At 38.7% G+C, this 27,740-nt stretch overlaps 1 protein-coding gene across 1 annotated transcript; it reads right to left on the reverse strand.

Annotated features, from left to right (window-relative positions):
- Positions 1-4,141: 4,141 nt before the first annotated feature.
- On the reverse strand, positions 4,142-27,736 carry tmod2 (tropomodulin 2). The gene is made up of 10 exons (XM_088640890.1): positions 27,562-27,736; positions 20,317-20,517; positions 19,697-19,853; positions 10,851-10,973; positions 9,946-10,020; positions 9,632-9,762; positions 9,345-9,452; positions 8,569-8,712; positions 7,830-7,974; positions 4,142-6,354 (listed from the first exon to the last, which is right to left on the reverse strand). The coding sequence occupies exons 2-10, from the start codon at positions 20,440-20,442 to the stop codon at positions 6,323-6,325; spliced, it is 1,041 nt and encodes a 346-aa protein (XP_088497016.1). The 5' UTR covers positions 20,443-20,517; positions 27,562-27,736; the 3' UTR covers positions 4,142-6,322.
- Between the last annotated feature and the right edge of the window lie 4 nt (positions 27,737-27,740).

The following is a 27,740-nucleotide window of genomic DNA, read 5'->3' on the forward strand; positions in this document are numbered from 1 at the left end:
CCTGTTTATCATGAACAGGTACCATGACCTTATTTCTGTTCCTTGAGTGCAGCATTGTAAACGTGACTTCAGAGTGCTGTACTGCACTGTATTAAAAACCGAAAGAGATGTATTATCAGTTAGAACTCTGCTGCCCTCTACTGTGCAATCACCTTTACAGCATCAAGGATATCATTTCCCACCTAAAGCACAGTGTATGCAGTACATACAGTACATACAGTACTGTATACGGAACACGTGCAGTTCAGGGTTGAGGGGGAGTTGGAGCCTATCCTGGCAAGCAACGGGCGCAAGGCAGGGTACACTTTGGATGAGACGCCAGTCAATCGAAGGGCACACAACACTCACACCAGGGCCAGTCTTCCCCGAAGCCAATTAACCTACCATTATGTTTTTGGACTGGAACCGGAGGACGCAGAGAAAACCCACGCGAACACAGGGAAAACTTGCGAACTCCAGTTTCCCGGGTCCAGAACTGAACCGAGGGCTCCGTGTATATACTGTACCACACACGCCTTAACTCGAATTCAGTGTGTTAGCAGCTCTCATCCTTTAAAACATTTTCGGATTCATAATGCTTTCGTTTTACTCGACCAAGAATTTCCAATCAGGATTGATTATTTCTAGAAGAATTATAATTCCATGTAAATACTGTACTGAAGCTTTCAGACCACAGTGCGGCTCTAAAACACTGCTATTATTACTAACATGACCAAACAAAAGCGTGGTTGCAGGAGCAGAATAACTGGGTATAAACGTCTGTCGTGAAATTGCCAAACATTATCTGCAACATGTGGACAGCAGGGGGCATTTCAATGCATCTGTAACCGATTAGGAATTTGGAATGCTTTTTCAATAAACAAAAAAATAACTAACAACTTCTTCAGCCAAATATATCTGAACAGTTCTATGATTCTTTGAAAAAAAGTCAGCGAAGTTACAGGTTATTTAACATCTAAGTAATACATAAAATACATATAAGATTAAATAACCTACTACATAGGACAAAAAAAAAACACTTTAACAAGGCCGATTTATGTTAAAAGGTTTAACTAAATACGTAAAACATAATTCAGCAGTTGACGGGTGAGCGGTACTTGTCTTGGATAAACGTTCAGAAGTTAAGGCATTTTTTTCCGCTTCGAAAGTTGTGTAAAATAAGGTAATTGTTTTGGAATAGCAGTTTTACGGCAGGGTCAGGTATGATACTGCTTCAAAACGTGTCTTAAGTCACATCAGGTCTCTGCAGACTCCGTGGGTTCTGAGATTAGTCCCCAGAAAGAGACAAAGAAGCACTGTACCTACAGTTCAGTGACCTGGGACTGTTGCACAAGGAGGCTTGTTTTGTGTAAATTCACTACCACGCAGCACTGCTCATGCTTTTCATTATAGTCATTGGATTTTAAAGTACGCTTGACTGTTTTTGATTAAACTGCTTACTATATAAAATTCATTTTCATCTGTAATTTGATTCCCCATTCTTGACAATGAAATGTACTTAAAAAAAACAACTAATTTTCTATTTCCAGCAAAACCTAGAAAAAATTTCAGTCTGATTTTAAGGAATAACTGTCCAGTACAGGTTTCAGCTATGATCTCTGGTTCCACCTCCCAATACTTTCTCACATAAATTAAAGTAGCAAACCACTCTGACATTTCAAAATCGATTTTGAAGTAATCATTGTGGACAGTGGACATTTGCAGAGAATATTCAGATTCACACAATGAGTCAGGGTCCGACCTTTGCACGCTTTCAAGCACTTTATTATCCAATTCCCATTACTGCTCCAGGAAACAGGATTTAACAATTTAGCCTAATCTCCTCGATGTCAGGATCCACTCTGGCTCTTTGGCAATACAGCTTTCAAACACCCATTCAGCATTCAACACCCATGCACTTCTGTGACTGTAATTATCTGTTCACCTCTTCATCTGAAAGATTTAAATACTGGGTAAAAAAAAAAGATTTAACCAAGAGTTATTGCTACAAGCAATAAAGGTGCTGGGCAGAAGAGTCTGTAGGAGAGGATATTTGGCAGGTTCTTTTCCTCCCAGAAGATACCCCCCACCTTTAATTGGGGTGTGCTGGAATTTAATTGGTGCAGAAAGAAGTTACCAGGTCATGGTGTTTCACTTTCACACTGTCTGTGTTAACCAGTGCTCCAGATCCAATTTAAACTTGTCCATTACTGCACTACTGACAAAGCTTACCTCATTCAGCTTTGAGAGATGGGTCATGGTTACAACACAGTCTGGTAATTTTCTGCCAGACAGGTGTTGTCCTGTCTGTTCCTAGTCATCTGTGCTGACTCAGGACACCTTCAGAGGAAGAGGTGTGACCTGTCAAGACACGCTCTGTACAGCTAGTACACAACGAAATGGCGAAAATGTAATTTATTACTTTGAGGTGACAGGACATGCTGCCTCAGGCTCAGGCCTTCTGCGTTTATAAGAAAACATATAGGAACAATATGTAAGATCTCACGAAAAGTTATGAATTAATGTCCAAGGGCCTTTGTTTGAGCGTGAAGTGTTAAAATCACCCTTGACCTCTGTCAGGCCTGCAGGTTTTATTTGACATTAAATACAGGTTTTACTTCTGACGGTTCCCCTGTTTACCTCAAACACTTGGCCCAGTTCTCACCTGCAGGTTCTCAGAGTATGGAACAAGCTACCCAGCCACGTTTGTGAGACCGATATCCTCATTTCTTTCAAGAAAGGGGTGGATGAGATCTTTGGATCAATTAACTACTATCAAACAGGCTAGATGTTCCAAATAGCCTCCTCTTGTTTCTAACCTTATGTTCACAGCATTAAGGAGCATTATTACACTCACTCTGCTCATGAAGTGAACCAGTGACATAGTATCCAGGCAGTGCAAGCAGTTCATCAGATAAACACAAAAGACCTCCAGGATGAAAGGAACCCCCCCAGTTCCTTCAGTATTTTTCTCCACAGCAGCAGTCTGAAGCTGGGGAGAAAAACTGCCACTTCTTGCAAACCAAATAAATGCTGTATTCAGTGGAGGATAATAAATCTTGCTTCCAGCCTTGTAGAAGCCCAACCCCATAAATGCCACAGGAAAAACCAAACTACCAAAAACTAAAAGAAAACACCAGTCTTTTACAATGCTTCAAATCAATCCGCTTTTCCAGTTCCAAAGGAAGCAGAAAAAAAGCAAAAGTTCACAGTCAGGAAACAGACCTTCAGGGATTTGTTTTAATATATACTGCCAAAGATTTTCGAAAGGTCACTAAGGTGAAGTGCTGAATCTTATGGTTCTAATCAAGTTGGTAATAATATAAATGTTCTCATGGACATTTGCATTAATTAATGAAGCTGAACTCATGCCCTGGCTACAAACAGAATTGAAAATGGGATGGATTTCAATTACATCATATAATAGGCATTTAAAACAAATACAGAAACTGTCTCTGATTAAGAAGCCACCTGCAAATTCAAGGACATACAAGGACTGGTATAACTATAGTCTCTACACAAACCTTTTCCCCTTTGCGTTGATAAAACAGATGTGCTTCAAAGCTTTTAAACACAATTGGAGGTACATCTCCAGGACTGATTATGGGATCCATTTTGGTATTGCACAAGAGCATGAAATACCTGTTGCTTTTGCGGGACGGATATTTAAGCAATCATATGTTGTTCAATCCCATAAATATTTCAAGGAAATAAACAGTGTTTATTGATATTTAGTTCCAAGCTGGTGGCTTTTAAGGGTTGCAGCACATTGGAGCCTGGACATTGCATTGCTGTCCAGCATTTCTCTGGAAGGTATGAGGGAACTGAAACAACCAGCAACCAGAGGTAGCATTGAAAATCCATCCAGAAGGCACTTCAGTCCAGAAAGCTAGAGCTGGAAAGCCAGCATCGCTAACTGCTACACCACCATGCCAACCCATTCTTGAAATTCCTGAGATAATTCTGTAATCATATTGTATCACACAGATAGAATCAGGTGCATTCTACAGTAACATCTGGTCTCTAAGACTGATAAATAAAGAGCAATTACTGTATTCATATATTCCGAGACAAGAAAAAAAAACATCTAATGCGAAATAACATCCCCATTTGTATGCAGGACACTAACAAACACTATAAAGAATGAGAAAATCACAAAAGCGATATGTAAAAACATTTATTGTTGCGCATGTTTTACACAGTATAGTGCCACTGAGCTATGCAGTAAATAACAGTACATAATATTTCCTCTTCTTGAGTTCAAACCTGCAGTATTTAAGTACATTATTTGTTATTTCAGCAGTTTGTAACTTAAGACACACATCTAGTATTTTACATGAGAATAACATTGCTGTGGGAAGGTACTTAAGTTTAAAAGGAACATCTACAGTACACACCAAAAGGTCATAGAATATTCACAGAGCAGGAGAGTTTTGCACAGATTTAATAATTTCCTTCTTTTCGTTAAAATAATGCTTTCAATAACATTTTTATCCTACTATTACTGCACACATTCTGTATAAGTTCTTGTATTACTTGGCTAAATGCTTCAGAAAATAAGTTTATTATTTTCAAGGCCACTGTGCAATTATAAACCAGAATTCAATGTTTAAAGAACTGGAGGTGGTTTAAATGAGTGTCACAAATGCAGATCATTACATATAAGAGCTATCTTTCCACACATATTATACAAACATCACATGGAAAAGTACCAACGGAGAATTGGCCAAGCCTTCACATTTAAAGCATGCAAATATTCCCCTGCATAAATCCAGTCAATTTATAGCTAACAGCATGCTGCTATTCTTATGAACTCTACAATATTTCACTGTTGGAATTCTATATAATGGGTTACTCAGAGTGGAAAATTATATTGATACACATTTACTATTGGACTTGGACATATCCCCATGTATCTTCAAATGGCTTTTAATAAAATGGATTGAGGTTAAAAAAAAAACTTCCTTTTTTGTTTTTAATCGATAACTCAGCAATCTGAAATGCATCAAATAAAGCAATGCAAATTGAATATCATCAATAGATGTCTTTGGCATATTATCTGAAAAATTATGACGACTTTTAAGAGTTTATTAGAAAACGTACGGTAAAAGATTAAGAATCAAGTTTCATACTAAAAGGGTGTTGAAACAGTGGGGGTTTTGAAGTCCATCAGTAGGCTGTTTTGCAAGTTCCCTTTTCTCACAGAAGAAGAAAAAACTCAGAGCAAAATAAAAAACATTTACCACATAGATGGTGTATCTAAAACATTTTTGGTAAAGAAACCCAATGCTTTCACTCTATGCAATGGTGCTCAGAAGGATATTACATGTGATGTATTACCTACCACTACCAATAAACTTGAAACTGGAGTAAGAGAATGAAACCACATACATATACCATGCTTAAGCTAACAGATGATCAGTATGCTTCATCCCTGTGCTGCTGACACACGAGTTTACAAAGTGTTATGCTTGCAAGGTCCTATTCAGCTCCCTTTTTATCATCAACTCCATGCTTCAGAGAGTTGAAAGAAGTCATGAACTGTCAACTGCCCTGATGAAGTGTGTGTGTGTGTGGAGGGGGTGTAAAAACATACAGCGTGGCTCCATGCAAACCCTCCTTTTCCTGTGACTCCAAACAGTAAACAGCCTCCAGTCTGTGCCCATTCTTACTGCTGATAATGACAAATTTCAAAGTCATAATAAGCAAATCAATACAACACTACCTTAAGGTCTTTAAAGGTCTAGCTGCATACCAAAAGCCTTGCACATGAATACAGGTAGAACCTTTAAGTATCATACACTTAAAAAAAGGGAGTGTCCACTTAAAATATGGAATGACGCACCTTAATTACATTATATAAAAACAAATACAGAAAAAAATCCCTATGCAATGTAACATACAAAATAAGTTTTAACAATAACAAGGTAATGGTTAAGAACACCCCAAGGAGTCTGACCAGTCTAAACCGTCACCTGGTGCTTCTCCTCAAGCAAGGATTTTAGAATATTTCTACAATGTTTTCAATACCTAGAAAAAAAGTTGTGCAAAATTCCAAATCACTACTCATTATAATTCCTAGCATTTTATTTTATAAGCACAGTTTTTAAAAGGTGGGTGCTATTCGAGACGTGTTATGAAAGAAAAAAAATACTTAAACAATTTACTAGACTAAAAATAACTGCTGTATTATAGGAGAGGGCTATTCCAGTCATTTCCCTTCAACCCAGACAGGTGTTCTCTGAGGATGCCTTGCCCCGGACGTTTGGCACAAGACTTTGCAGTAGAGCTGTAATAATTCCACAAGATGCAATGTGGCATTTGGCAGGCGAACAATCCACGTTTAGACATCTCCCTCCACTCGCCTTCTGCGAACTAAACAAAAGAGCTAGAGGTTACCACATAAGAAACTTGAATGCTTTATCATTTAAGATAAATAAGCCCCTCTTACAAACATTTTGTCAGTGTATGCTTCAATGATCCATATTAACTTTTTTTCTGAGTCAAGTACAAAACATGAAAGTCTTCAAAAAGCTGTCACTTTTTTAAAAACTTCTGTTAATAGGTGGGTTAATGACTAGATTTGACACTGAAATTAATCTATCCAAGACTAGTCTGAATGCCAAGTAGCACTAGTCTATTGCTTTAGGATCACCTAACATATGTCGTGGTCTGAAACTAATAGGATACTCATAAACAACTGTTTTTAAACCCACTCTTACGAAACAGTGATTTTGCATGAACTGAGAAGTTTGAAACATTCTGAGGTTTGAAGTCAGGCTGCACACAACTTCCCATCTAAAATACTATAAGAAATGGCTAATATCTGAAAAATTGCAGCTATAGCATATAAATAAGAACATCAACAAGAACTACTGTCACACTGCACACAGTATTGTAGAACTACTTCAAGAACAAGAGTAACATGCTGGTTTATCAATGGGTTAGAAGAGTTCTCTACAGACTCTAGCCGCTGTGCATTCCTGAGAACACATCACATGCTGTTAGACAGCACACTCAAAAAGCAAACCTGTTGCTTATTAGACATGTAAGAAACATACTCAGAGAATTGAAAAGGAACTTAGACCTTACAGATAAAAAACTGTCATTTTTGGCAGCTTTACACACAACCCTGGATGGCAGGCTTAAGGCCAGGTGTGGGTTGTGCAGACTCACAGCTGGACAGGTGGGAGGGAGTCTGTACAATGACATAGCCTCTCACTCCAGAGACCTTTAGGGGTGAAAGGCTGAACAGCTTGGTTGAAGGAAACAAAGAAATATTTCAAAACACAAAAACATGAATGGAAAAAAGAAAAGAATAAAAGACCAAAAGCACAAGGAATAGAGAACAAAAAAGCACAAGAGTACAGCATTTTTCATCATTTACATCACAAAAATTCAATTCTAATTCAACAGAACCTTCATTATTAAATGATGCACATCTAAGAATAAGGACACATGTAAAGATGGTCAGATGATTACTAAGTTAAAGAATGTCTGTACCAAAGAAAATCACAGATCACTCTGTTTCAATTCACATTTCACATATTTTGAAACAATCTGTTTTTCTGTCTGTGAAGAGATCATTGATTGCCTTGTCTCTGACCTTTTGACCCAAAGTATTTATTTAACAAACACATAAACAGACTCACACCCAATACAAGAGATGCCTTCTAGATCTAAGAAGATTTCTGTAGTATAGAAGTCTTTTATTTATTCTTTAGGATGATAAAACTATGTTAAGTATGCACAACTTTTAAAGTAATCCTTTTCATATAAAAATACTTTTTAAAACTGATTAGAACAAGACACTGCCCAACCAGCTGTAAAGCATGGGTCACTGTTCTCACCTAGGTCATTGTTCTTTGTGATTGCTGCTGCAGCTCTGGCCCTAGGCCCCTGCTGTGTGAAGTGGTATCCAAACTTCAGGATACTCGTGTTGTCTTCCAGCATCTTGGCTATTTCCATTTCCACTGTGGCACCCAGCTGCTGCCTCTGTTTTATCAATTGACAGAGAAAGAAAGAGATCATTCATCTCTGCTGCAGTTTTGAGGTGGAAGCCAACTCCGGAACTTTGAAAACGATTTTTACTGAACATGTGAAACAAAAAAAACTGAACTGAGAAACGGAGTTCAGAAGTTTAAGTTCAAATTTAGTAGATTTGTCTCAGGTCAATGATAAAGTCAGTTGTTTGTACTCTACAACTAACGTTAGTTGACGCACTATAACTTAACTCCCAATTGAAAAGACGAATGTAAGAGGAGGAACCACTGACATAAATATTAATTACATTTAATACATGAGGGAGTTTCAGATACAGCATGAAAATACAAATGTGGACTGTATAATAGAAAGGCATGAAAAACAAGCAATTAAACAAAACAGAACTCATTTCATTTTTAGTGGACACAATTCACATGAAAAATACATTTGAAAAAAGATGTTTAAATTGCTTTAATTCCACCCTTGATAGACACCACTATCAAAGAGTCCAGATGAACTGTTGTAGTTTTAAGATCTGTAACTAGGGGCTTAAATTTGTTCTTATCTAAAGATTGAGAGCTGTGCATACACTGGCTTTATTCTTACCTGATTATCAATCTTTATTTCTGTCAATGTGTCATTGTCCCTTAAGGCACCTACTAGAGCCTGAATTCCAGTCCCAGTGATGAAATTGGATTCCAGGTTCAGAGCTTTCAGCGTCTTGTTTTCTCTTAACATATCTGCAAATGCCTTGGAGAGGTTGTAAAAAGAGATTCAGTACAGCCACACATGAGAAGTGGCTAGTCAGTACAATGTGCTCATTTGTTTCCATTTCTCTATATAAACAGTACTGTTGCATTGGGAACAATCTCCCCGAGTAAGAAATTCCTTTCATTTTCTTAAAAAATTAAAACACAAAGCATTGTTTTAAAAACATTTGTAACAAGATCTGAAACAATTATGTTTGTTTAAACAGGGAATAAACACATACATCAACATTTATGTCCTGTGTAATATATGCATAAAACAATTCAATTCTGTACATGGAAAATGTCAAAACATAAATGAACTATTCTGACCGTTACTAATTGTTTTGACCTACTATTGCTACTATTTTATCTTTCATATCAAAACATACTGTAAGTGCAAAAAATAAGAAAGCACCACAACTAACACAATTTTGGTAAAAAACAAGACAGAGAGATGGAAAAAAAGAAACCCAATAGAAATTAACATGGTCCTGAGCATACATAACTCCTACTAAGGACAAGGAGCTCTTGTATCCAGAGAATTCAGTTTCACCTACTTTGCAGGTCAAGGTAAATATAAATGGCATTCCAGAAAGAATCCCTGCTAAACCGCTTCTCTGAAAAGACACTTACAACAGCTATCGGGTCGTTGCTTCTCGTCGCTGCCAGGCTGAACTTCTTCACACACGTGTTCTTCTCCATGGCCTTTGCGAAATCCTTCAGCGTTGGGATGGGAATATTCTGTAAGCATGCGGACACAACGTTTCAGTCCCGGTTTTCACATTCGGAAACGGCAGATTTTATGCTTCCCTTAACAACACGAAACTCCCCAAAACTAAATGGAAGCCATCAACGTTGACATTCAGTTTTCCTTCAGGATTTAAACACAATCAGGCATTTGGTGAGAGCGAGAGGCATACCTTGATGTTGTTCAGATTGACCTCTGTCAGAGTTGGATCATTGGATTTTATCCTCTGCAAGGTCTCTTCAACATTGGTAGGATTAGGTGGCTCGTCAAAGACAGGTTTGACTTTTTCCCCTTTAATGACGTCTATAAAACAGTCAACAAAGGCTCAGCTGCATGTTCACAAGGCTTTACTGCAATAAATCTAAAACATTGTTCCTACATTTTTAGAACCAGAACAGTAAAGCCCTGTAGCCAAAAATTAAATTCCATTACTGTAGTGAAATGGAACCCATTTCTCACAAGTATGATGTTAAAACTTTTACTTACTGTTGTAGCCTTCTGTACTGCTACTTCCATCATAGCTTTGAGTGCTCGTCACCAGCGTATGCACTCCAAGAATAGCTTAAAAACAATCAAAATAAAACGGCTGTGTGATTAACAATTTCTAAACTTATTCTCAAAATCTTAAACCACCCCCGTCTGTCTGGTGACCTGAACACTGACCCCAGTTTTCAGATGTGCAAGCTGGCAGACATCTCTATGGTAACCACAGCAACCGAGAATTGCAGTGATTGCCTGCAGATTTCTTTTCACTAGATGTAACTAGACTGGTAATACATATTTTAAAGCATTAATTAACAATTTCAATATTTCATGCTTTAAGTTTGATATACTGTATATTCTATTAAAAACATTTTGAGATATAAAAACACAATAAAGATAAAATTGCTTTAAAAGTGTTTTCCTTGGTTTTCTTTTGCTAATAAAGCATGCATGCTTCAACATTTCTGTAAACCTTCTAGGTTAAGTTTCTTGCTATGAACCTTGAAATGTTGTAAGCTTTGAATTATGGGAGATGATAAATAATGTATTACTAAAGTGAGCTATTAGGACAGAGGAAACACTTACATGGAGTGAAGCAGGATCCACACTATAGCTACTGGCTTGGACTGAATGGCCTTTGTGTTTTTTGGTAAATGGGGAATAAATTGCAGCAAAGACACAGCTACATTGTAGTGTGCCAGGACAACAGACTCTATAAATAATAGTGCAAAGTGCCTGGTTGCATTTTAAAATGTTCAATGGAGTAAGACTAAATGTTGAGGCTTTTGGTGACTTTAATGCAGGATCATTCTATAAAGTTGTGTTTCTGGAGTGGTAACATCTATTTAGGTTTTTGATTCCCATACAGACCACAACGTACCAGCAGTGTTGCCCTCCTGCCCTCTTACCTGCTAGGTCACACAGTTCGGTATCAGTGGCACTAGATAGGGCTTCTTCAAGTTCCGGGTCAAGGGTCGTTACCTCCTCTTTGCGTGTTTCAATTGGCTTTTGTTTAGGTACCCATGCTTTACCTGATGTAGGCAGACAATACATCTTATTATAATATGCAACAATACATAAAAAAATACAAATATTTAAAGAGACACTTTCCCTTTTTGCCTCAAAAAAACATTCTGAACTGGTGACAGGTTTAGTAGGTTACTGTAATTAAACCAATTTTAAATCCAAACAATGAATTTACATAAAACAGGATTACAAGAGAAAAGTAATCTAAAGAGGAAGTTACACTGTATGCATAGACTATATCACAGCAACTGTAGCTGCAGGAACTCGATCTTAGGCAAAATGCATATAGCGTGGGTCTCAAATTCAGTTCCTGGAGGGCCTAATATCTTCCAATTTTTGTTCCAACCTGATTAGTCAGTTAAACAATTACTTAATTTTCCTAATTGGACACATGATATACATTCTTCTTAAGGTCTTTTAAAGATGACTATTATAATTACTGTTAGATTATTTTATAATTATAGGTAACTAATTAGACCCAATGTGTAAGTGTTTAATGATGGAACAAGTCGAGACCAGGCCTTCTAGGAATTCAATATCTGTCCTCCGATGTAATGGATGAATATTTCCTACATTTTCCTTTTGTCCTGCTTGTGCACAAGAACAGAGAGAAACTCCACAGATGGAAAGAGAGAAAAGCATAAAATACATTAATATCAAAAACAAAGCTTTCAAAAACACATTCAGTGTAGAAACTATTTCTGGCCTACCAGCATCAGTGTAAACCATGTAAAAGCAGCCCTCATCAGCACACACTCTCTGCACTGTTAAATATCTCAAGTCACAGAGTTGTTTTTAACGAGTGAATGCTTTCAGGGTATGTAAATCAAACCGGCTGTAAAATTCTGTCACGGTCATTAACTTGAAAAGGTTAGCACAGCTAATGCTGATTTTTTCTTCTGTGGAACAAACTGTAGTAATTGGCAACTCCATAACCAGATTATGAAGCTTGTCACCTCAGTACTGTGATTTTGTTAATTCAAGCAAACCATTCTAGGCACACCAAGAGGAGGGGTATCACTATTTACAGTGCAGAAAAGAGACTGAACTACGCACTAACTAGTGAAGACAAACATGAACATTTGTACAGTAAGTGATCAACTGCCACCACCAAACACTACCTGAAATATTTCAACACTAAAAGGAAGCTAGATAATAATAATATAGCTTACACTTATACAGTACTTTTCTGGACACTCCACTCAAAGCGCTTTACAGGTAATGGGGACTCCTCTCCACCACCACCAATGTGCAGCATCCACCTGGATGATGTGACGGCAGCCATAGTGCGCCAGAACGCTCACCACACACCAGCTATCAGTGGGGAGGAGAGCAGAGTAATGAAGCCAATTCATAGATGGGGATTATTAGGAGAGGATCAATGGGACATTTGGCCAGGACGCCGGGGTTACACCCCTACTCTTTTCGAGAAAGGCCCTGGGATTTTTAATGACCACAGAGAGTCAGGACCTCAGTTTTACGTCTCATCCGGAGGACGGCACCTGTTTACGGTATAGTGTCCCCGTCACTATACTGGGGCATTAGGACCCACATGGACTAAAGGGTGAGCGCCCCTTACTGGCCCCACTAACACCTCTTCCAGCAGCAACCTTAGTTTTCCCAGGAGGTCACCCATGCAGGTACTGACCAGGCTCACACCTCCTGAGCTTCAAAGGGTTGCCAGTTGGGAGTTGCAGGGTGATATGGCTGCTAGCTAGATGTCTTTTTGGGGGGGAACCTGTACACTTTCTAGCTAATCATTTAATGCAAATCGCATTCGCAGCGATTAGAAAAAGTCCAAGAACTGGACGACTGGTGATCAATACAAAGAACACAAATACAAAAAAAGAATACAGAAACTTCTGGTGATGCAGAGAATGCAGGATTTTAACTAACATTTAAACTTCACAGATAATTACATACAGCAGCAGTTAAAGGGCTACACTTCTTCCATTATCCATTTTTTCCAGGCAATTAATTCACAAAGCCAAGGGACTAAACAGTAATGCTCGACTTAGCAACCAACACAATACATGCACAGAAGGCTGCAATATATAGAGAGATTCACGCCTGTATTTTGGAAACAAAAGTGCATTTTTCTAAGAAAGGAAAAATATATGTAGTGTACTGAAAAACATACCTCAACGTACTAATGTCTACAAGACTCTAAAACTGAACCAGTGCATGCAGGGAGCAGGGTAGATTATAGCAACATACATAAACCTTGGAATCTCTCGGGATCTAAATGTACTTGAGAAGCAGTGCAAATGTCATTCAACCTGTTCATTCAGCACTTATAAAACCGCTCTGTACACAGGCCAGAATTTTCACACGATGACAGACTGTGGGCTTTCTCAGTGTTTCAGCTTGTAAAGGCACTTGCTCAGAGTGCAGGTCAAGTTCTCTGGTTCAAATGTTCTGGATTCAAGTAATGTCACCAGATGACTGTGACCCAGAATTCTCCAGGCTGCAGCGTACAATTGCCTGAGTTCCACCAAATAATGGTTCAAATCTCTCAGGTACACTTTCTCTTCAAGTCCCAGAACACCTGCAGGCACAATGCATCTCAGCACAGCCTGACATGGTAAAAGAAATTCCGGTGGGTCCGTACAGTCTGACTACACTCATTCTCCTATTGTGCTTCAGGGGTTTTATAGCTTTGACCCAAGACATGAACACACTCAACTGGTGACTGGAGGTCAGATGGGCATATAGCAAAATAACTGTGGGAAAATTGGCATTTTTTATCATTTTTTCACAATTCTTTTCAAAGGTTAGCCTCCTAAAAATTGATAAACCATAGTGCATTGGCAAATAAGCCCCAAAAAACTATTCTTAGAAATGTAAAACTGGATGTAACTAAATTGAAAGCACGTGCAAAAAAAAAGTTAAGAGTTGCTATTCTCCATGCTCATCCATTATTTCACATTCTCAGCAGTGCTTTGTCGACTAACTTCTCTGGCATGCAGCAACGCCATCCCACTCCTCTCCTGCCAACTCTCTCCCCTCCAGGCTGAGGAGCTCCATTCCCGAAGTACACAATGTAGCACTGAGGAACATATTACCTCACTTTCCCAAAACAAATGTCCCGCTAACCAGGATATGCAAACTTATCACACAACATCAAGTTTCCTCTGTGTACACATTTTGTGAAAATCACTGCCTCGTATCAAAACAAGTATGTGCTTTCCCAGGAGCGTGTTTCCACAGAGAAGGAAACTTCCTCTATTATTTCTCAAAAACAGTACAGCCTGACAAAAACCCCAATCACTCATGACGGGTGCTAAAAACCGTTGTCATATTAATAAAAGAAATCTTTTGGAGCTCTACCTTCAACAAATGGGTTCGTATTACCTCAGGATACTATAACAATATAATATTTCTAAAAAAAACTTATTAATTAGTAATTACAAGCCATTCAACATAGGCAGGCTATATAAAGCTATATAAAAAAGAAAATTGCTCTTTTTTGACCTAATATTTATTAAATTTAAATACTAATTTAATTTAATTTTTCTGACAAAACACAATCTAGGCCTTTAACTGATTAAGGTCTTTAATTAAGAAAATTTCATCCCACCTGCCAACTGAAAATTACAAAATCTTGTTTGGTCTGTTTTTGGCATTTGATAGTCTGGACCTATGGGTATTAAACCAAACGGGATGTAGAGTCTACAGAGAGCACAGAGTGAACTTCAATACAATTTAGCTTTGTGCTCTTAAAGCTCTTAGCCTGTACATGGTGCACCACATTTCAGGACCACTCCCAGATCTCATGCTGTTGACAACAGAGGGTGTTGCCACATTCTGCAGCTGATTACAGACCATCAGATAACATAATAACATAAATGCCTTTTGCCAGATTTAGTAAGGTGTTTTTTACCCTTGGACTCTTACCAATCAACTCTAAATCACAGCTCTGTCCTTAAAAATGTTTAATATCACTTCTATTATTTTATAAAAAAAATATTTGTGTACAGCAGATAAAGTACAAAAAACTAATTGTGACATAATATGGCGGTTTAGTTTGTCACCCTGGGATCCTACTGTGAATGAAAATAAATGTTTGGAGTGTAAATATAAAAAGGTTAGTGGGTTTCCCCAGTAACCGTACAAGAGTTACTATACTAGGGAGAGCATCCTGCCAGCCAAACCACCATGAGGCCTGAATGACATGCCTCAGCGACCAACTGCTGTTCTACAATGCTTTAAAGCACTGAAGATATTCAAGATCAGCGTCAACTCGTACAACCGTAGATAGACAGTTTCCTTACAGAAACTCCACCTCCTGCAAACCCCTTACAGTCTCACCCCTGAATAGCTCAAATAAAAGATTAAACAGTATTGTGCTGTCCAGCCAGGACTTTTCCAAGTGACCACAGTCATTAAACATGTTAAACGTTTATTAAAAAGGGGCCAGATGAGAGATTAAAAGGACTTTAAGATGTATCCTTCACCCCCACCCAATTATCTATAGCCATACTCTCTGTTTCGAATGCTTATGATCAAAGTGTGAAAATGAAAGAAAGGTGAATTAAAACCCTTACTGCTTAGCAAAAGAGGGGGGGGGGTTCTCAATTCAATTCCAAGAGAACAGGACATCAGAAAGACAGAAAGAGTAAATGGCCGTAGCAGCGCTTCCAAAGCAATGCAGTAACTGTCTGTTCTACATAAGCTTGAAGGGAGCTTTGTAGAAGCAAAGAGTATTGCTAAGAAAAAATATCATGATTGTGCAGCTGAACCAGTAACTCCATATCACAGCGGCAGCAAAATTTGGCGAGCATATTAAAAGACACTCTCCCACCGCCTCCTCCCCCACAGTAGTCCCCTACACTTTAATGAGGCAGAGTCACTAAGGGACCTTGCACTTCCCGACAGCCTCCCAACCAGCAATCAGAAGGTAATCAGTAGTTTTCCTGTTTTTTTGTAAAGTATTGTACATGCATTGCAAGAACCCAACAAAGCAATTTGATGCACAGCACAATGTTTCATGTACTGAATGCACACATATTTTGCCATGTAGCACAAGCAGTGGTAAAAAGTTTGACAGAGACTTTCATGATGTATCATAAAAGGACACAACAAAAATCACTGGGATTTATATTGTACGAGTCTTGAGCAGGCATGAAGTTAATGATCAGAGTCAGGAAAGTGTCTAGACAGCAGTAATACATTTCCAGTCTTGGGAAATCAAAGAAATGATCACTTATAAAGCCAACTCTTCTCAGCTAAAGATCTGAAGATTAGTAAAACAATAGGGTACAGATTATCAGGCACTGCAGTTATCCCACTTCTGAGGTAAAAAACGCAGGAGATGTACCCAACCAGCATTCAACAGAAAAGCTTTTCATACACTTTGATCAGAACTGAAAAAAAGTAGAGAGTACTATATATCTTTTTAACTCCATGCAATACCAACTAAAGGCAAATGAACCAGAGTGTCACTAAAAACACCAATTTAATACGTAAATCTGCCATATTGATGTTGCTCCTTTGGTCAACAACACATAAGATAGTAAGGCAGCCTAATATTTCCCTTTCAAATGCCAGACCTGTTCCAGTAAAGTCCACTTCATTCTGCAGCAAAATAAGTTCAACACTGTTTGATGGACATAAGATGCAGATTAAGGTCAGGTCGTATTGAAGAGTGTCCTCTTAAACAAATCTATGTAATGCAGCCACACAAGATCCTGCATTACTCCGCGTTCAAATGAACGCAAACATCAAAAACCACCATTGTTGACAAGTAAGTGATAATCTCAAAAACCCTTGTGTTTATCTAAAGAAGCTTAGCGTCCATTTAAAAACATGCCTCTTAAAGATTTTTTATACATGTTCCACTGATCCTGCTTGTGGAAGACACTGCAGTTTAATACACTATACTCAGTAGCAAAAGCATGCCGTGGCACCTTTTAGCTCTGCGTCATTCACTGCTGACAAGCATAATTATAATAGTGAACTGCCCAATCAAATATGGAACCTTGCATTCCTAATAATTCATGACTGTGGTCTAAAAGCAAGATGTACTACAAAGCATGGCCTTTCTGTAAGATGAAGAGCACAGAAAACAGGAAAAACTTTTTTACAAATACAGGCACAAACTATCAACTTTAGTGTACCCGAGTTTGTACTGTACCTGCGTGAAAGAGAAAAACAACAAGACTTTACGATAACAATTCATTAAATATCCGACATCTGTATGGCTTTAGTCAGTAAATGAAATGCATTTCCTTTTTTCAACAACAGTAGAGATACTGTACATATAAAAATACATATCAAAACAAGACATGAGAAAAGGCCATACAATGCAACAATGTATGACTTATTTCAAGCATCAATTAAAAACAAAAACTAATGATTTAGTCATACAAACACATTTTTGAAGGCTAAGGACACTGCTCATCGTAGGAATTAAAGTCTTCAAGCAGAAACATTTAATTGAGGAAGAAGATATATATCCATCTCTTAATGTGCATATTAAGACCAAGAATCCATCAAAGTTTTAAGTTCTGTTTTTGTCTTTCTAGGACTATTTAATACATCTTCTATTTGCATCACAGAGAATGAATACTAATGGTTTTGGAATTTGGCTAAACTCCAGGCTTAACAAAAAAAAAAGTGTTCCTTAACTTACAGATTTCAAATCACCTTTTAAAACGACCAAGAGCCTTGCCTTTGGAAACTCGAGGAAATTCTCATAAAAGATGAATTAGTACTAATTAGTACTAAGGTTACAGCATACATCTTTGAGGGAACTGTTTTTGTTACTTTCAGCACTGAATAATAGTTTATTTTTAACTTTGCTAACTCAATTGGTGAGCTACATTCCACCCTTAAATACAATTCCCTCTACATTCCAAGACAAAAACAGGAGTGCCTTTCTAACAGCAATTCATTTTCAATGCAGGATTTAAGTCAAGTGTATTTCAACTCATCCTATTTCAGCAATGCTTTTCTATTTAGTATATCATTCCAGAAACCTCATGTAAGTGCTTTAATTTTCCACATGCTTATTTTAACAGATCTATCACAACACCGAAATGTTTTATCATTATGCACTCATATTTCTGCAAAATGTATTAATTCTACAAAATCCTAAACAAAATTATTCCCGTACCATGAAATGAGCTACACACATAACCTGCCTGTCAGAAAACATGACAGAAGAGGATTAATCAATCACAAGATAACATGAAAATATAAAAAAAACAATATTGTAAACATTAAGACAGCAGAGAAAAATTGAAGCTTCCACTTGTCATGTTAAGAAAATGTGCATTATACGGTTTTTGCTGGGGAGTTACTGACAGGAAAACACCAGTGTATTATACCACCTGAATCTGCTCACACCATTTTAGTGCATGATGATGCAATGCGCATCATCAACATGCGGTATGAAGTCTCAGACCTTATAATGAACTCTAACCTGACCCCCCCACAAGACACATTCCTCTTTCTACTCACCAGAGGCAAAACTGCTCTACAAAAGCCCTGCTGATGTTGTAATCAGGAAACCCAACCCCTGATCAGAGCCACGTCTCTATCTGTGCCAACAGGCAAAAGACACTTTTACTGTGACACCGCACAGCAGACATGGGATTCACGTACCCTTTGATTAGAAGACAAAAGAACAGGAGGGCTGAGAACTGTAATTTGCATAATGCAAGATACCTTTAGCAATAAGAGCTGTTGCTGCACTGCTGGGCTTGAAACTACTGGGAACCTAAACATGAGTAGAAATTACAGGGATAAAAGAAGAATAGAAGGTACTTCTTTACAGAAAAGGAATTTGTAAGTCTAGAGCAAGCTTCTCAGCCGTGTTTGTTGAAGACAATACACTGGATTCTTTCAAGAAACATCTGGGTGAGATCGCCAGACTGAATGGCCTCCTCTTGTCTGTAACCTTGCTTATGTTACAATGCTGCACCTGCACTTTTTATTTTCTTTAATTGCACATGAAAACCTAAGACAATTGATCAATTAGAAATAGCCAAGCAGACACTCATGTGAAAAGGTAGATTTTCTAAGATGCTACATGTGTAATGCGAAGGCTTTAAATTCCATTATTAGCCTCTGTAATCCAGGTTTAACCTGTCTGTGAAAGTTGACAGGGAATACACAAGTGCTTTCAGAGTGCCCCCAGAACTTCAGCTCATGCACTGTTTTATAGTACCCTTTTCTTACAAATATGTAAGAAAAGGAAAACTACATGTATTATTAAATTTTACTAAACAGATTAATTAGATTATAAATTGTACTTAGTAAAATGTCGTTATTTGATTAATGATTTCATCATTTTAAAATCCATGAACCACTCGCATCCCAGATTTAAGAAAGACGTAAAACTGTTTTACTGCACACTCTGCTTCAGCGGGCCTATATTTATTTTTCATACCAATGGAGAGAAGTGCCCAAGAAAATTTTAGCAGGATTTAAAATGGTGCTATTTCTAAATCGGAAAAGCGTGCTGTGCTTTCCGACAACGAAAAAGACGTCTTTTGGCAATTTTATCTAATGTTAACCCAACAAGTTTTAAAAATCTTGCATTCATCTTCCAAATCCTTTCATGTATATTCTACAGACGTTTCATAAGCTTTTTTTTAAACAACTACTCAGTTTACTTCCAATATTATCTACTATTGATTATTAGCAATATTAAAAGCACAGCAGTCTGACAATAGCTGAGTGAAAGACACTTGTCCCTACAGAACCTCACTGCCCACCATACCTTTCCTTTCTCCTGTGAAAGGCACTACATCCTCTCTATCCTTATACTCCAGTGCTTCCTTCTCTAGGTAGGCAAGGAGGCGTTCTCGGTTGAAGGGCCCTGTGTCTTGTTTAGTGGTCTGATCCTTCTGTCGCAATCCTGCTGGCAACAGCGCATTCTAGAAAGAAAAAAAAAAAGGAAAAATATTCCAACTTCAATCTGCACACAGGAAATCAATCAAACACATTGCTGAGGTGGCAATTCTTAGAATCGGCAAAACCCATACTGCCAATTTACTGAATAACAGAAACCAGGCTTATAACTACAGGAGTGAGAAACAGCGGACTGAAATACATCTCAGAGACAGCTTTCCAACAATCCCTCAAAAACAGCTCTGAACTTCCACCTCCGTGGTTTCCCCCACGATACTACACAGCCCAGTCTTAACCCCTCACAGCTACTGACCCTTAAGTACTCAGCTGTGCAATGCAAGCAGCAGCAGTCCTGGCTGTCTGTCTGACTGTGCTGTGTAGTGGGATAATATACACTGACACAGCCAGTCACTGTGCTGCTAAAACCACGCGAGAGCCCCGGTTCTCCCAGCACAGCCCTGTGAAGCATGCAGTCTGCCGTGGCCTCACCTCGGGGTCCAGCTCCTCGAGGGCGCTTTCCAGTTGCTTGAGCTCTTCCTCGGAGAGCTTGTTGAGGATTTCGTCCTCGTCGATCTCCTTGTACTTTTCCAAGTCCTTCTTAAATGGCAACGCCATGGCCACTGCGTCTGTCGACTAAACAAGGTTCTGTGGCGTCTTCAGGGTCGGTGTGTCCAGACAGGCCGATGTACACTGTTCAAGCATGCACGAACAAAAAAAATAAATCGGAAAGGTTATGTAAGTGGAAACAAAGAGTTACATTAAGTTCTTCAGTTTCCATTCTTTTGGCTCCTTCTTCTCCATCTCTTTCTTTCCCTCCTCACATTGCCAATGAAACAGACTATGAACTGGAAAATGCCCCCACTGAGTTCTGAGCTAACCTTTAGCCTCCATATAGCTCTGTAAAAGCCAAAGGCCCAGTTTTTGTCCTTTTTCTTCCTCTGGACCACCCACTCCTGTCCAATGGGCTTCATTTGAACCTTTCTGAATGAAGCCAGACGAGAACAACAACCTCCCAAAATGTATGCATAAAGCATGATTAACATGTCCTCTCCCCCTCCGATTCAAACTGCATGCTCATGAGCTGCCTGAATAAAGAACGCTTTGTTAATCTTCATATTATGTGGCCTATTACTGCCCATTTTGAATGTGCTGTACATGGGGGGCATCTGTGCTACTGTGCACCAAATCTCATTTCTGACTTTCAGCAGCAGCCTTGAGACACATCATTACAAAGGGCTGACACCTCAGAAACAAAAGGAGGCACAAAAACTCAAATTCCTTCAATGTGCATTCTGATCATTAACACCATAAAAGGAAACCCAAATGATTGTACAGTATATGTGAAAACGATAAAAACAAATTGTTTACATAAGTTGTTTGTTATAATGTGGATGAACTTCATCAATGTCCTCTCCCACTAACCACAGTTTACACAATTACCTCGTTATTCCAGAGTTCCAGTGTGCAACAGATGTTAACTATTCTCTGAACAAAGCAGACTTTCTCATTTAACCCTTGAAATGGTACAGCACTGGCCCGCAACAGGACTCAATGTAGCTTTCTGGGTTCACTAATTCTGAAATTATTTTAGTTCTTCAAATTAATCTTTTCTGATTACTGTATAGCACTACACATTTTTAACATAAGGTTAAAGAAAGGATTAAAGACATCAAAGCGTGGGGAAAACAGAACTATTCAGTGAATAAAAGGCATGACCACTGGAACGCTAAATGCTATAATTGTGGAACATCAGTATACACAACAAAACACCAGGTATAATGAATGCATATGACTCAATGGAGGGTTATTGGGTAAATTGAAATACTGTACAGTAGTTGGCATGCTAATACAGTGAAACAGCTTTATGTGCTGTACTGAAAAAGATGTCATAGTTCTGAGTACCTTTTTGAAAAGGACATTTAGTTACTTGCTTTGCAAGCATAGCCTTAGAAATTCACATTACTGAATGGCAAATAATTTCAGTACACATATATCCATTTTAAACCGATGCAGATAGAATCCTGATAAGAAAGGGGAATTCCTTATGATGCTAGATGGAATACAAATTAGCACTCTAAGCAGGAGCATTCCTGACATTCAAGTCCTGTCATTTGATTTTCCCTGTGCTGATCAAAACCAGTGGCTTGCTGCAGATATAACACAGAACCTGAATGCAGACCACCTATAGCCTATAGATCAAAACATCAGAAATGCTGCGTAGTCTGGAGAAATTGAAACAAGTGGATCTGTAAAACCATCACGTAAAGAAACTGTATTTTAGCGTAGCATTAAAAAAGGTAGAGCTCAAGCAAAAAACACACCATAACTTGCACCTCTGAAAAATGACAGACCCATTTTATCAATCCCTTTGATTTACTTGCATCACAGAATCGAACCAGGTTTTCCACTGCAGAAACGCCTGCTCTCTTCCGCAGGACACAGGGCTGAGGAAGGCTTGCGCATACCAGCTCTCACGTCCTGAGAGCTAGAGAGCAGATCTCCCCATCCTCCTCTTACACTTCCCCACTAAATCACAACCATCTGGTCTGAATATTTGTGTGGGATCTCGGTGTGAGATTGCTAATGAAAAACAAAACACCACTCAAGAATTTGAACGCTGAACTGAAACAGCTGTCCTAAAAAACAAAACAAATTTGCAGATAAATGTAAATGGGGTGTCTTAAAAATGTATTATTTTGTTTAGTTACAACCTATACCTGTAAGAATCTATGGAAAAGTACCAAATGCTATGTAATATTGTCCTTTACCCCATAGCTTAGGTCTTCTTAAGCTTACATGTAAAACTGTAATCAGTCCTGTTGTGCACCTTTCTGGAGAACCATAAAATATGTAAAACGTAATATGATAAAAGCTTCTGAGTAGCTTGTGACTGTACATTCGGGCCAGACATTGAAAGGGAAAAAGAAAATGTTCCACTCTCTGACATATAATAATAATCTCTTGCTTTAATACTACTACCATTGTAGAAGCCAGCAGTTCAAGCCTTATTTTAAAATATATAAAAATGATTGAAGTAAAATGATGCCATCCAAGACTTATCCAGAGTTGATCATGCTAAATTTCCAAGATTGGGCATATTCTGAGTTTGAGTAATCTTTCAAATGGTGCTCTTACTCCAATACAGATAACATTATGTTCCTTACAATAGTTAAACCCTCTGATTTTTTCAGGGGAGCTTTTATTTTCCATTAGGTTTACATTCTCTAGCTACCTTGGCCTTAAGACTGCTCATATTTTGAAACCTCTAACAATTAGCTCAGACCATTAAACTTCTCAGTAACTTGATCATGTTGACACTGGGCCAGCACAGGACCACTCTCCCCTGTAGCTGCTGCCAGAAATGGATTAGGCTAATCTATTTAAATATACATAATACTCTTACAAATATCAGGATTTACCTTGTCAAAAATGCTATTTTAAATTTGTAACCATCTTCAATGATAATAACAGCTAAGGCAACATTGGTATGATATTTAAGGTTTTTCTGTAATTGTTTTAAAATATTTTTGATCAGTTTGAAGGCAAGCCGCATAATACACTGCCATTGTGTTAGGCCATGGCAAAAATCAAATCACTGGTGCATGAATATCTGGAATTCTGCACATCCAAGCTTGTCAACACTGTGCATTTCAAACACCCTTTAAACTTTCCTCACAACAATGCTAAGACTTTTTACAAACTTGAATCCCTTTGTCCTGTGTAAAAAGTTAAACTGCAAAACTCCCAACACACACGATTCCGTAACCCCTAACAGGCTAAGATCACTAAGCAGGCACTACTTTACCAGCACCGAACCTATGACAAGGTTTTTACTTTTTGTGGACCAAGTAAGTTAACTTTTTTAAAATAAACTCTACTGCTTGTACAGTGCTGCTACAGTATGTGATCATGTGCTTAAACCCCTCAAGAATCACTGTTGAGCAGAACTCTTGTCAACCGTCCAGCTACACCCATGTGTGGATCTCTGTCCTTTAGGGGCCGGACAAGCTAGAAACACTACAGCCAGCCTATAGGAAACCTACAGGTCACACATTAGATTGCCGTAATACACAGATGGGATTTAACTCTCTGAGTTCACTTCATAAGCAAGATAGGGACATGCACATTATAACTTCAGAGGGGATGTGAAAGATCACTTTTTTAACCTCTTCTCTGTACCGAGGCACTCTTTATTTTTAAAAAAGAATTACAAAGCGTCAATCAAGGATAAAAAACTACTCAAATGGGGAGGCTTTTCTTTAATGATGCGGTAATATATCACAATCAAAGCTCCAACAGGGGATTTGAAGCCTAACCGGAATAAATAAGACTGAGGTAGGGAAAACAGTGTTCCTCAACGGGGGACAGTGATACTAAAATGGACCAAAAGATCAATGTGAGATGCTACGAATCATAAAACATTATTTGGGATTTTTTTACAAAGGGTTTACAAAACCAAAAATAATTAAAAGAAATAAGGGTTGATCCCATATCCTTGGCTACGTCTGTCTTCAATATATCCACCTCTCCAAGGACCTCACTTTGCCTTTCAGAACAGAGGTCATTTACATATTATCTTTACATACAGATTGTTACATTTTGGCAGTTTTATTCCTTCTTTTAGTCTTTCTTCTGTTAGTGACTTGATTTTCATCACCACTTAGCGGAAAAACACTTAAAGCCTTGAAAGGAAAGAAAATAGATTTTGAATTTATCACCGAACAATGCGGCAGATTCATCAAAAAACTGCCAAACTTCCTAGAATACCAAGAAAATACTCTACGTTCAACCACAAAGCTGAGAATTGATTCCCAAGCTTGTGAAGAAAAGGAATACAGCGTCACAAAGACTGGTGGAGCTCAGCATCTGTGGTGTTTAGAAATCACTTATCTTTGTAAGTTGTGCTGAGAGTCTCTGTAAACTGTGCAGAAGAGTGTTAAGTGTCGTGAAAAGGAAAATAAAAAATTCTATTCTAGGCTTGCCTAATTTTGTTCACATTCGTATTATTTAAAGCCATTGGGATCTGCCAGCTTTAGTTTATCCGAGTTCTACTATTAATCATTTCACATGCAAGGAAATGGATTCAGCTGTTTCATACTGATTAGTCTAGGGCTTGTCCCACACAAGGACATCAGGTCTGCTGTCTCTGACCCCCATCTGTGCTGAGAGCCCTCTCAAGCAAAGGATCGCAACAGTACCCCTATGACTAGATTACATCTATGGCAGTACAAAAACAAAGGAAAGTCTGTGTGTTTAAAAGCAGCAAAATCAATTTCACAAGGAAACATGTTAATCTCTGCCATCCTCTTTACCGAGTTCAGGCAAGAATCTAACCAGGTACAATCAAGGAAAGACTTTACCTCGCATCGACTAAGCTAGGCGATATGAGACTCAGCTTCTAACATTGCTATGTGAGACAGAGACTAAGAGCCTATAATCACTTGTATAATGGGGATGGAATTTAAGGGGTGTATATTTATTTTAACGCAAAACAGGGGACATGCAAAATGTTAAAGGTTCTCAAGAGGCAGTCTTAACCATGAGCACACTTCAACAACTGTACAAAAGATTCTTTAGAGAAAATACCTTGAAGACTCATGTTGTGTTACATATTGTGTATGTGTTGTGTCTCTACTTCCCTGCAAAGCAATTTTCCCATCTGAGACAATAACGGAAGTAAGACCATCTCAGACAACCAGCTGCTTCACACTTTATTGTCCTGTAGTATCGCGTTACAATTTGAAAATCCAAACTGATTTAGAAGTGTTAAAAATATTAACTTAAATTACTCCATATTTAAGAATAATGATTCTTAATGAGGGACACTAGTGGTACAGTGTTTGCCATTCTGTCTCACAGTGCTGGGCCCTTGGATTCAATTCCCGGGCTGCTATCTGTGTGAAGTTTGTATTTTCCATTTACGGTTGGGTTTTCGGCTCCGGTGTCCGCCCCACGGTCCAAAGTCATACTGACAGAGTTACTGTCTTCTGGGAAAATTATGCCTTCATGGTGTGATGTGGGCCCTGCGGTGCTGTCTAGGGTGTATCCCTCCTTGCGCCCGTTGCTTGCCGGGATTGGCCCCGTCTTCCCTCAACCCAGTATCGGACTAGCTAATAACACGTTTTAAAAAAAAAACATTCAGAACGGTATTTTAACAGTGGCAGCAGAGCAGTTTTAATTATATTTTAGTCTGTAGTCTTTTAAAGTCTTAAATCTTTAAACTTTGTGCGTTCACGATTAACTAGGACTTTTACACCTGTCATATTCACAACTACATACCTAAGATAGCTATCATGGCATAGCACAACATATTATAGTTCTGGTTTAGCCAGTTAGATACGACCGGTACATACGCGTTGCAACCTTAACCCATTTTATAAAAAACCGCACAGTCGAGAAATGTCTGTGCGCCGCGCCTGTCCAGCTCGTTATCAGCTGCAGGGCAAACAAGGTGTATGTGAAAGCATACTGGCACCAAGGCAGCAATTCTAACAGGCATGCGTGGTTTCGTTCGCCATGATCATACACTGTGCATGACTAACGAAACTATGATTTATATGCATACATGCACACGTAGTTATCACCCTTACGACAATATCATTTAGGGGACGGCTACAAAAAAATAACTCTGATCGCAGCCTTTCATTGGTCGTCTACAGAGCATTGATTGCATAAAGCTCTGTGTGGATTTCAGAGACTGCAATCTGATCACTGCCTCAACCACCCTTTCACTTCTCATCTTTAAATAATGAGAGGAGACCGCCGTCGAGGCTGGGCTCCTGCTGCGGCGGGGGAAGTCCATGTTGCGTTGTGGTGTAGCAGTAGCGTTACAACCTATAAGCGGCACATCTGGCGACTCCACGTAAATGTAAATGACAAGAGCTCTCGTAAAAATAAATCGTCCAACACAAAGCGCCGCAAACTAAATGCCTTACATTAAAAGCGATGCATCCAATTCAAAACCGCTTCAAGCTGGGTTGTTCTCACTTAGGCTCCTCGGATATATTTTACACAAGAAGCACACAGCGAATTAAAATGTTTTCCTGTATTGCAACTGTAGCAATAACGCTCAACAGGGGATAAGGAGAGATTCGCATTTCCGGGAAAACTTACAGCACCCCTAATTATCAGCGTGGGATATGTTATTCAACGAGAACTATTGCATTTAATGTTGAGGACGATAAGCAAACCTGTGCCCTGCAAAGTGAGCCCATTTTACAAGAGCATTATCTCTAGCAGAGGGAGCCCCCACATAATCCCCATAACATAAACATGGTTCAGCTTAATCTCGTTTACTCTTTTAATTATCCATTACTTGGGCGTAAACTCAAGTAATACACCGAACAATAGGAAACAATCCTTTCTAGCAATTCATTGCAATCTTTCCCACAGTCGGATTCAAAATGTGAAATCAGCGTCGCCCCTACACACTCAGCGGAGATGTGAGAGAAAAATGACTCAGTCCAGTACTCTCCTCCTCCTTCCCTACTGCCTCCCGCTACTTCACTTTAATCGTCTCTCTCGCTGAAAACAGACCATTAAACCACTAACGGTGCCAGCCCTTTCTGTGCAATAATAATTATGTGTCGGTGTTCGAAAAGCTTATTATCCGTTCATAGCGCACAGTATCAATTAGATTACCACATTCACAGACAGCCAACACAGCAGTGTGCGTCTGATTTGGGCAGCCCTACAACCTACAGCAACTCCAAAGCCATCGCATTTGCTACTTACCCTAAGCACTGTTTCCGAGCAACCGCAGGCACATTAATAAAAGGTCTCTTCGAATGTTATTTCTCTTCCGTTGGTGCTAACAGCCGCTTTATAACTATTATTTCCTTACTCACACCAGGGTCAGTCCTTCCACTGTTTCAACCACCAAGGGCGGTAACACAGGAAGATAGAAACTGGAC

Source organism: Lepisosteus platostomus, chromosome 7 (assembly GCF_059453375.1).
Source record: "Lepisosteus platostomus isolate fLepPlt1 chromosome 7, fLepPlt1.hap1, whole genome shotgun sequence".
NCBI lineage: Eukaryota > Metazoa > Chordata > Actinopteri > Semionotiformes > Lepisosteidae > Lepisosteus > Lepisosteus platostomus.

Excerpts from the sequence above, each read along its gene's own strand:
- tmod2 (XM_088640890.1), bottom strand. The coding sequence starts at position 20,442 with ATGGCGTTGCCATTTAAGAAGGACTTGGAAAAGTACAAGGAGATCGAC. Across the intron at positions 10,974-19,696 it reads TTTCACAGGAGAAAGGAAAG|GTAAAGCATGGGTACCTAAA; the intron begins GTATGGTGGGCA and ends TGCCTACATCAG. Across the intron at positions 10,021-10,850 it reads CGAACTGTGTGACCTAGCAG|CTATTCTTGGAGTGCATACG; the intron begins GTAAGAGGGCAG and ends ATTGTTTTTAAG.